The sequence below is a fragment of the Gossypium hirsutum genome, chromosome D02 (assembly GCF_007990345.1).
Source record: "Gossypium hirsutum isolate 1008001.06 chromosome D02, Gossypium_hirsutum_v2.1, whole genome shotgun sequence".
Taxonomy (NCBI): Eukaryota; Viridiplantae; Streptophyta; class Magnoliopsida; order Malvales; family Malvaceae; genus Gossypium; species Gossypium hirsutum.
The window spans coordinates 15,547,264-15,559,041 of NC_053438.1; the positions used below are offsets into that span (position 1 = coordinate 15,547,264).

Below are 11,778 nucleotides of genomic sequence, written 5' to 3' on the forward strand. Positions count from 1 at the left end.
AGCTTTTCACATCTTTTCAATTTAGTCTCCGCCATAATTTAACATATCACGACATACTTCTTAATTCAACTTTCTTTGGCATCCACCAACCTTCTCTTTTATCATTTATATTTCTCATTTTACTTTGCTAGGAAATTCATTATGCACGATTTTCACTTAATACTACTTTCAAAAAATAATAATAATAACATAACGATTTTAAGGATGTTATAGTTTGTAATGTGTGTCCATGGTTCCTATTAATGACAATGTTTTTTTTTCAAAAAAATAAGATAAAAAGGAATAGCATTTGATGCACGGTCAATACATAAGTCTCATGCACCATTAATAAATAATAGTATAACACATCATCATTAAATTTAAAAAAAACATGGAAGACTTGGAAATAAATACAAATAATTTTATCTAAACATAATTGAACATTACTTGTAACTATTATAAATAAATATTAACAACTTTCTGATTTAGGATCTTGGCATAGCTTTTGTCAGTTTTACCCTTATTTTTTTTTAAACTAAATTTGTCCATTAACCTTTAAAGAGAGTCATATAGCTTGCTTTTAACGATGTTGGCATGGCAACATGTGTGACAATCAACGTGTATTTCATGTTGAAATAATACTATTTGTCTTATATATCACGTGAACAAATAATTTAAAATTTATAAAAAAAAATTAAAAATTATAAAAAGTACAAAAAACATGAAGTAGACGTGGATTGTCATGTCTAAAATTTTAATATTTTAGTCAATATCCATATTCAAAAAACAACAATTCGACACTTTTTGAAAGGTCACTAGTCAAATTTGATTACTTTTAAAAGGTTGAGGTTTAAATTTAGCTAAAAATAATAATGGCCAAATTGAAGAAAGATCTAAACGTTGAGAGCTAAATTTGGCAATAGGCCTATAATAAATAATTTAAAATGTCTAACGTTAAATAATAAAGAGATAAATACAAAAAATATACATCATCAACTTCAATCTAGTGTGTAATTTAATACGTAAACTTTGATTTTGTGCAATTATGCACATTAAACTTTAAATTTGGTTCAAACATATATAAAACTTTGATTTTAATTCAATCGTACATATTTAAATAAATGAATAATCAATTTATTTTTATATTAGATAAGTATAATTATTTGTATATGTAATATGTAAATGTAAAATGATGCTTATACCGAAATGATATTAGTTGTTTAGAAAAATTGAATCAAATTAAAATGTCATTTATAAAATTGCACAAAATCAAAATCTATGTATAACATTACTCATTGAACCAAAATTCATTTGTATTTTAGGGATTTATCCCATAATAAAATATTATATATGTTTTAAATAAATTTTAAAATATGTTTATATAATAGTAATATTTTATTTTTATTTTTTTAAAAAATACAAAGCAACGGAACAGGATAGGCAGTGCATATGCAAACACAGGTCGTAAGAAAATAAAAGGCTTAGCGGTTAGAAAGGAGAAGCGGAGCAATGGCTTAACATATTTGTCGCGAAACCATCCATTTTTAGGCCATTTCCAAAACAGCAACGAAAGCCTTCACATCTCTTCCCTTAAAATTCCTCTTTGATTTCCAACCAAATCAGAGAGCACAAAGAAAACAACAAAGGGGGAAAAGAGAAGTAGAAGTAGAAGATAGAAGAACACAACAGAAGATCTCTTTCTCTCTCTCTCTCTCTAGCTGGTGTTTTAGCGATGTTTCGTTAAGAATCATTTGGAGGTTGATGTATGAAATCCAGCACTGGGGAATAATGGGTAAAACAATGGAGGTTCAGCGTATGAGGGAATTGTTGTTACTTTGGTCGAGGTTCCAAAGTAATCGTGTGGCTCTCGTGGGTGGAAATCACACTGCCGCTCGATTTTGCACTCGCTAAGTTTTGCCTTCTTCATTCCTCTCTTTCTCGCCTGTTATAATCTCTTCCTTGTTTTACTTTAATATGCTATCTCTCGATTTTCTTTTCCGGAAAAGTTTTCTATTTTTCTTCTCGTACAATCTACCTTGCCTTTGATCACCTTTGTTTTCTGAATTTTTGTGATTGGATTTGTAAGCCCTTTTTTTCTTTGTGTTTTAATCGATCATTTGGATCAATGGCTGTCCATATTATTTATGGACTTCTAAACAAATTCCATAAAAACAAGCATAAAGCCTTGAAAAATGGCATTAATTTGCAGTCTGGTGCACGATTGATCGTCAAAGTTCCTCGCTCTAGGGTTTTTAAGCTTCTTGCTCGGTTCTTGACGGTTTTGGCTTTGACCTTATTTTTGCTTCCTTGGTCGGGAATAAGATTTATCGTCAACGACGAACCCGCTCTGCCTGTTTATACAATCAAGCCTGAAGTTGTCCCTGAGACCGCTGATCCCATTAATCTGGAATCACTGCTATTGCTGTACAATCATTTGAACAATGAAGGTATTCTGAAACCGGGAAACAAAGGACTATTGTTAAGCGATGACTATGATGAAGAATCCATTCAGGGAAATTCCTTCCTAACCAAAACTGATATGGAATTCAGTTCTACAAATGACTTTGATCGACTAATGTTAATCCCTGACGAGTCCTTCGATTTCATCTTCACTGAAAACATTCAATCCACCCTCGAATTCATCGACCGGAGTCTCAAAGTTGGCGGTATTGTTGCTGTTCAGCAGCTGGACTCATCGCTTTCATTCACCAAGCCGTCTAATTACAAGATTGTTTACTTCAGGAAATTCAATTCCAACCTTTTTGTGATGAAAAAGGTTCAGAATGCTCGACCGATCCCAAGTTCCCAAAGGCGGCTTTTGGGGTATAATACATCAGAAGCGAAACGGGCAGCATTGAAGAAATTGGAAGACGTTCTTCTTGAACCACCAAGAGCATCCTCAAGGACGTCCAGAACTTACCTTAAACGAACGAAATATTTGCCAGATCTATTGGGGGACTCACTCGAAAGCTACCCCCGTCGGGTTTTCATTGATGTAGGCTTGCCTAAGAAAGATGGCGGCAGTGCCACCACCTGGTTTGTCAAGAATTATCCCACAAGGAATCTGAAGTTCGAGATGTACAAGATCGAGACACTGACCAAGGACTCTACCAAGAAAGAGGTGCCGCAGACTGCGGCGGAGACTGGGATGTCGGGTTGGCTGAGGAAGAACGTGCAGGAGGAAGAGTATGTAGTGATGAAGGCTGAGGCTGAAGTGGTTGAAGATATGGTGAAGAGCAAGGCTATTAGATTGGTTGATGAGCTGTTCTTGGAATGCAAACCTAAAGGACTTGGTGGAAGAAAGAACATGAGCAGAAGGGCTTACTGGGAATGCTTGGCTTTGTATGGGAAGTTAAGGGATGAAGGTGTCGCAGTGCATCAATGGTGGGGTTGAAGGGAAGTTTGTTTAAGCAGAGTGAAACATGTTTAAGGTGTGAGAGAGAGATCGATATGTATATATAATATTATTATGTTCCAATACGATTTCATGAACAAAAATCCAATTTTTAATTTCTTATATGTGTATACAACAAAAGTTAAAAACAAAAAAAAAAGGTCACGCAAACAAGCAAAATTTAATAGCTTTTTGTTCTTTGTATTCCAAGTTTGCTAATTTATCTTTGATGTATTTTTCTTTCTATAGATTTGAAATTTGATGAAATGAATTTGTATTATGATAGAATTTGGTTGAGTTGTAGGGTTTTCGTTTCTTCGAAGCTTTCATCCTTTTCGGCTTTCTCGATGAGTATTTGAGTTGGTTTCAATTTTTTTCAAATTGATCAAACCGAATTAACAAAGGGTTTGTCCCAATATTTACTTAATAATGATTAGTATGTATATCTGTAATTGTTTAAATTTATAAAAACTAGTTTTTTTATTAGGTTAATATAAGTTAAGAATAAAAATCTAATATATTAGAAGGTGCACAAGTTTTTTTTTAAATAATTTAATATATATAATCTATTTATAATATATAAAAAAAATGAATTTAGAAAAAAAATTTGGATCGACCAAGAATAATTTTTTTTATCATATTATTAAATTGACATCTTAAAATAATTAACTTAATCATTATCATTCTTTAAATAATTATAACTTAATTATTACTCAATTTAGATTCAATAGTTAAAAATATTAACCTAAAATATTATGATAATAATTATAATTTAATAGTTAAAATTTGTTGAAGTAAAATCTTATGATAATAATTGAAAATTTTTATATTATCATTGTTAAAATAATTATAATTTAATTATAACCAAAAATAGATTTAATGAATAAAAAGCCTTAACGTGAAATATTGTTATATTGTAATTATAATTAACAGAATGTCTACCGTTAATGTTACGCTGTGTGAAATATAGTCTAAGCTCTTTTATAGGAAAATTTGTTGAATGATATTGGTTGTTGATATTTTTTTTTCTGAGTGAATTCATTGTTGAGTTAATTAGTTTGTTTCATAAAGTTTTTTTATAATTAAATTTGTCTTATAAAGTATAAATTTCAAGTTTTTTTTAACTGTAGAGCAATGTATATGCTTTTTCTTCGTTTATTGTTTTTAAATAATAAATTTATAATTAAATATCATTTGATTAATATTAGAGTTAAAAAAATGATCGATTTAAATTGAATAAAATTCTAAATATAAAAAAAAAATTATTTATTAATTATCACTTAATTAATATTAGAGTTATATATCAAAATTAAAAGTTAACTTTAACTATATAAATAGTATCTAGTAATTAAGCATACTCAATTAAGTAACAACTAATACATGTAAAAAAAAAAGAGAGAGAGATTATTAGCATGGAGCATTAAAAAATTAAGGTTTTCTATAAAGGTACATAATCGATACCAATACAAATTTTTCCGTCGTTAAATCGGTACTACTTTAGATAATAGGGATTATTCGACAATAGTTAATTTTAAATGTCAATAGTAATCTCATAATAACATTCTAATTCATGCTTATAATCTTTTAATTTTATTTTACATTATTTTTTTGAATTTTTATATTTTATTTAATTTAGTCCCTAAAACCGAAATAAGTATAACATTCACAATTGAGCTTCGTTTTTCATTCTAACTTCAATTATGTCCTTCTACAACCCTCAAAAATCCAATTTTACGTAAATTTAATGTCACTTTTGACAATTCACAATTTAGTCTCTAAATACAAAATTAACAAAATTCACTTTTTACTAAATAATCTTTAAACATCTCTTATCTTTCAAATCCACCATTTCCTATCAATAACATCTAAAATTCATCAATGACAAGTTCTAAAATCTTTAAAAATTTTGAAAACGAAAATACGGGTTAACTAAACTTAGTTGCAACAATCTAAAAAACATAAAAATTATAAGAAACAAGTGAAAAATGACTTAAATGCACGGTTGAAAAGCTTAAACTAGTTCGGTCATGGCTTCCTAGTCTCCTTTCTTTCTTCAAACGGTGGAAAATAATGAAATGGTGAATATGGAAACCATGTTAATTTTTTTTAACATAATGTAATAAAGTTTTTAATTTATTTAACACATGTTAATTAAAAACACCTATCCAACCGTCCACCATAATTAAATATGGCATAATTTCCATATAAATCTATTCAATTTTACCATTTTCCCTATTTAACTAATATAATTCAATATCAATTAACTTTTACGATTTTCACAATTTAGTCCTTTTTATTTAATTAACTATTTAATCACTAAAACTTTTGAACCAATATTTAATACACCTATATAAAAACTCCGTAAATATTTACGGGCTCAGTTTATAGAAGCGAGATCCCGATACCTCGTTTTCCAAAATCACTTTATTTTAGGGTCGAACCAATTGAACTAACTAATTGTCCAATTAATAAAACTTATCAGATCAAAATTCACTATATCATAATACTTGACTCGTAAATATTAAATAATAATATTTACGGACTCACTTGTAGGAATTGTGGTCCCGAAACCATTGTTTCCGACACCACTGAAAAAAGTGTGAACACAATCCACAACGAGTTGATGAATCCCCAAATTAGATTCTCCGAAGAATGAAATAGAGAGAAAGTAAATTACAACAATAAAAGAAACCTAAGTACAAAATAAACTAAGGAAAACTAAAAACTAAAACTAAATGAAGTAGTAAACTAAAACTTGAATAAAAACCGATTATGAAGTGTTCAGAGATGTCTATTTGTAGGATTATGGTCGGTTGTCATCCATTGACCTAATTCGGTTGATGTTTTTGCGTTAAAATTTGTTATGTAGACCAAAATGCCCTTGGCTATTTAATTCCCCTCGTCAAGGAGGTGTCATGACACCCTCTAATTTATTTCGTGACACTGATGGCAGTTTCGAGCTAAGGCTTGATTTCAAGGTTGTGTCGCGACACCTTCTAGCTATATTGCGACACTGAAGGTTGTTTGTTCCTTTTGAGTGCTTTGCTTACTATGTTGCGATATCGACACTCCGTGTTGCAACATTGCGGCCAATTTCATGTTCTTATGCCTCTGAATGATGTCTTGCACACTCACTGAATACGTTAAACTTCCTTTGGGCCTATTTTGGCTCTAAGATCATATAAATAGCTCAAATCACACTTTTTATTATTTATTACCTAAAGATGAAAAATAAGTAAAAGCATAATTAAATTGCTTTCATACAAGCTCCTTAAATACAAAAACTGGTTTAATCTGCTACAACGAATTACGGTAGATCAATCTTGAGATAAGTGGCCTTTGTCTTGAGACAAAAGTACATCAAAGCTAAGTAGATTTTACCCTACTCCAGGTTTTGGAACAGGAACCTCTTGTTTCAAGACATTCAAACATCAAAGCAAAAATAGGAAAACATGAGAGGTTGGTATCAATACCTAGTTTCGAGAAATAAAGGACATTGCCTTAAGACACGACATATAGTGTCTCGAGACATGTTAACTTCGGAGCTAAAAACCCAAAATAATTTATGGCTTATCTCAAGACATGAAGACCCCTATATCGAGACATAAATTTAAAATTTGACATTTGAGTTTGATTCGAGTACTAACTCTAAAATTAACCCATATAACCTTGTAAATTGATGAAATGAAATCAATGAGTGTATAAATGCATAAATATGAATTATTTTGAAGATTGAATTAAATATATTTGTGTTATAGTAGATTGAGTTGCTTCGATGACGTAATGTGACGTCACATATTCAGATCTGACGATCGGGTCAAGTGGGGGTGTTACAAATTTTCTGCCTAGGTCGTGGGCTATTTTGGCCCATAGGTGTTTGACATTTTTTTGGCCTATTCACAAGTGACATATTTGACAAAACAACCATTGGTTTTCGGCTAGGACTCTTCAGCTCTTTAATTGGTCATATTGAGAAGTTTAAAGTGAAGATAATGTTTATCCTTATCATTATCCTTATCTCTTGAGAAAGTTTTAGAGCAATTGAAAGGCTAATTTATGAAGATTTTTGTTTGATAAATACTCTGGATACTTAATAGGATAATTTCATCTTTTAAATAGGAGTTTAAAGCTTATCAACGCTCAGTTGGATGGACTTTTATATCAACCTATAAATAGGCTACATGTGGCATCACTTGGGGTGTGCTTTTGGAGTGTCTTTGATAAGCTTCTTGTGCTTTTTCTTGTTATTTTGTGCAACACTCTTTTAGGGATTCTTTGGAAAGTTAATTTATTGTATTATGAGGTATTTGGGTGAGCGATTTGTGATAATTGGGGTCAATATTGGGGCTGCAATTACTTTTTTGTGTAAGAGTAGACCGAGTTTAAGCCAATAGGTGACCTAGACAATTATTGAATAAAATCATTCACTAAGCGAAGCTCTACAGGCATAGGACTATTGTGTGTAAACTGCGTTAACAAATATTGCGTGTTGTCTCTCATTACTTTGCTCCTTGTGTTACTTTGCATTTAACCTTTCTATTTGTTTCTGTTCTACTGACAGTTCGAACAAAATTGTTTTTCAAGTGCAAACGAAAAACTTTTTCAACGGTAAAAAGATTAACTTTTGAAAATGTTGTGAGCATATTATCTCTTTATTAAAGCAATAAATTCTCATGAAGTTATATTATAAATTAAAATAAAATAAAAAAGATTTTGAATATCACTAAAATAAAATTTTGTAGAATATATAAAACATTAGAGGAAAAAAAACAATATATAGTGTTAACATAAATATGAGTAAATGCAAATTATTTTCAAACATGCAAATATAAAAAACTTTTCCACGTGGTAAAATTAAATTTTAAAAATGAACCTTTTTAATAAATTTGTATATTTAATTCAAATATGAGCATATATTAATATATAAATCCAACTCTTAGATGATCAATCATTTTACCTTCACAGTCCGAGTTAATTATTTTATCTTTACCATCAAATTTTAACTTTTTAAATCAACTGCCATCCTTTGAATTTGAAATATAACCTGTAAATCAGAAAATAAATTAAAATCTTTCAACATATAATAACAAAAGAATGACAAAAATATGATAGTGATAGAAACATATGGTAAAAAATATATGATTTTGGCGTAAACATATAGTAACAATGTAACTATTAAAGATAAGAACAAAAATATTCAATGTATAGTTAGAGCTTTGTTTTCTGGTATGATGCATACCTTTGAATTTGCAGCGGTATTTAGAGGGGGTTTGAATTTGTTATAATTCAAATATCAATTTAAAAAATAATTATAGATATAACGACTCGATTTTCGTCAGTGTTAGAAAATCTAGTTTCAAAGTCGATATTTCCGTAAACCAAATCAATTCAAATGTTAAATCGAGAAGTTCATGAGATAGTTATGAAATTAGAATATGAAATTACTAAACGATTTACTAGAATATTCGATAAAAATAGTACATGACTAAATTGAATAGGGACTAGGAAGAAGTGGTTTGATTTGAATTTTTGGCAAGTCCTTAAAGTGATAATTTACCAAAATTAAATATATGTTCTTTTTTAAAATACGAACCAAAATCCAAATAATTTTCTAAGGTATGTTATTCTACTTGTCAATGGGTACTGACCTATCGTATTGGTCATCAAATCTTAACTTGAAGTTTGCTAGCTGGTCTTTTTGAAAGGAAAAAAAAACTTAACAACCTAGTGATTTAAATAAAAACTTTCGAATAATTCAATAACTTAAATGAAATTTTTTGAATAGTTCAGTGGCCATTTTGTAAGTTTTTGAAGTTAAATGACCAAATCATAAACTTGTGAATAGTTTAATAACCATGCTTGTAGTTTTAAAAAAAAACTAATATTCTGTGTGAGTATTTGGTACTTTGATAGTGTAATTTTTTATTCCACAGGTAACTTTAAAAAATTAACATTTTTTTTTATATTTTACTATACTACCATAAGACATTTGTCTACTCTCTAAACTTATGAAGTCTAAAAACTCCACCAATAGTATGCCAAATATTTTCTAATAGTATAGTTAAGTTACTTCCATTTCTTTTCACAATTAAAAACTTAAAAGAAATTACATATATAATCACAAAATGGTGATTTTTTTTTGTGATGTTTATTAACTAAACCTATTTTTCATCATATAAAAACACTAAAAAAAAGAGCTTACGCATAAAGACAAGAAAGCAAACAAAGAACAAACAAAAAAAAATAAAGCCAATAAGAAACTAATTGCAAGCTTCACGAGCAATTCCCAAGCGAGAATTGATGACATCAAAGAGAATCCTATGATTCTGCTGCTGCAAATTGGCTATCACATTCATGGCGGCGTTCACATTGTTGGGGACCGGTGCTATGGCCAAGCATGCCCGAGACCCGGCACTGGTGTGTAAGAAGCTGTTTTCCATTGGCAATGGCATCGACAAGGCTTCGAAATGTAATGTTATTAAAGGTGCCTCAGCTTCTGCTGTAGCATCAAAGCATGTGTCAAATACTCCAATGGCAGTAAATGGACCTTTCACATGCTTCACAAACTCATCTCGGATTGCCTTGTAAATGGGCTGGACGAATCGGGTTACAACCGTACCCGAATCTATTATGGTCCCTGCCCCGGTGTTGGGGTTAAACGCTAGGTATTCCGGGGCAATGGGGACTTGAACCCGGCCTACACTTATTCCGGTTAGGTTAACATAGTAAAGTGAAGGTCGGTGTGGGCTTTTTAGGAGTGGGGTGGTTCGAATGTTCTTGGGTTGTCCAACTGGCCCGAGTTTGAGAGAACCCGAAAAGTAGTAGGACTTGAAACTGGGTAGACAATATGAGAAAACACCAGAGTAGAGGGCCCCGGATTGTGAAATAAGTGACATGGGTCCCCGACCCAAACCCAACAGTCCTTGCGGTGGTACTGATCCACCAGAGATGACGTTTATACATCCGAAAGCAAAATCTGGGACAATGTCATTGGCTAATCCTAAGGAATCTCGAACCAAGTTGGCCGAAAATGATGAATCTCCACCGTAGGATTGGTTAAAAGAGCAAGCCGCAGACCCCGTAGCCGGGCACGACAGCCCACGGACCTGGGCGCATTGGGGCAAACCGCAATCTAACGAACCATAGGTGGAAGAAGTGTTGGGTGAGAAAGTGGTGGCTGAGCACCCGTTGCAGCCGGAGCATGGGACCCAAGCCACATCATTGCTAGTGTCCAATACCATGAACATGAGCTGACCCGGAGTGCCAATCTTTACCCGGACGATATAGTTGCCAATGTTTAGGACTTGTTGGCCTGAAGCAATGGGAACCGCAGTGGTCTTTTGGGCTACAAGGCTCGACAAGTACTTGACCCTTGCTGGGTCTTTTGATGCCATGTTCATGACTGTGTTGAACGATGAGTCAGGTTTGGGTGGGTTGAATGGTGAACATTTGCCATAGATTGGGATGACCAAAAGGTCCGAGTCATCTGGCTGAGGGCCGCAAGGGTCCAAAGCTTTGGTGGAGGAGATGACAAGAGCTAGAAACAGGATAGTAGCTATGAAGTCCATGCTTCCAAAGCTACGACTTCGAAGGATTGAGTTTCTGTGCCTCAGAATTGAGAAGGCAAGAGGATTTTTATACATGCAAATAGTGCGCTTCGAATTACTGAAATAACCTTTCTAATTATTTCAGGCATTTAGATTAAGATTTTTTTATACATTGGTCATTGTACGAGTATCATTAGGTTGATCCAAAATGGGCCAATCATAATGCTGAAAATAGGCCGCAAAAATTATGTCACTATGGGCAATGATATATGATAATTGTTTAAAAAGGTCTCCCAAGTTGAAGAAACGGGAAACTGAGGCAAAACGACAAAGATTTGAAAGCAATGCCAACAGAATAAAAGAGAGAAAAAAGAGTGAAATGTAACTTGACTTCAATAGTAGTTTTAACAAAGGGATAGTTTGCACTTCGAATTATTGAATAAGAATTAATTTATTTATTTTAGTAAAATGAGTAAAATGTAACTTGACTTTCAAAATAATTTTACTTATAAAGAGAGCATAGAGAAAGAAGAAAATGTAATGCAAGCATTACCCATGTTTTGTCCACCTTCAAACATTCACCCTTCTTATTCACCATAATCTCAATCCTACCAAATTGAGTCAATAACAAGTATTATTTCTCGCAATAGTTTTACCAAATTTTAGATTATTTGCTTTATCCTTAATGTATAATATAAACATGATCCCATATTAATGAAGTTATAAAAACTAAGACTGGGTGAGTGATAGAAATGAAATTGAGGGAGTAAATGGAGGGGTATAAAAAGAATAAAAAAGAGATGAGTAGTTGAGCTCGTGAATGCCTCATGCGGGTGTTTTGTCCCAACCTATATATTG

At 31.8% G+C, this 11,778-nt stretch overlaps 2 protein-coding genes across 2 annotated transcripts; one reads left to right on the forward strand and one right to left on the reverse strand.

The window, feature by feature from the left end:
- The first annotated feature begins 1,487 nt into the window (after positions 1 to 1,487).
- Positions 1,488 to 3,489, forward strand: LOC107910257 (uncharacterized). The gene has a single exon (XM_016838047.2). It carries the CDS (start codon positions 2,105 to 2,107, stop codon positions 3,371 to 3,373), a length of 1,269 nt encoding a protein of 422 aa, XP_016693536.2. The 5' UTR covers positions 1,488 to 2,104; the 3' UTR covers positions 3,374 to 3,489.
- A 5,929-nt stretch (positions 3,490 to 9,418) lies between these two features.
- On the reverse strand, positions 9,419 to 11,153 carry LOC107910259 (aspartyl protease AED3). The gene has a single exon (XM_016838050.2). It carries the CDS (start codon positions 11,014 to 11,016, stop codon positions 9,634 to 9,636), a length of 1,383 nt encoding a protein of 460 aa, XP_016693539.2. The 5' UTR covers positions 11,017 to 11,153; the 3' UTR covers positions 9,419 to 9,633.
- Positions 11,154 to 11,778: the final 625 nt, after the last annotated feature.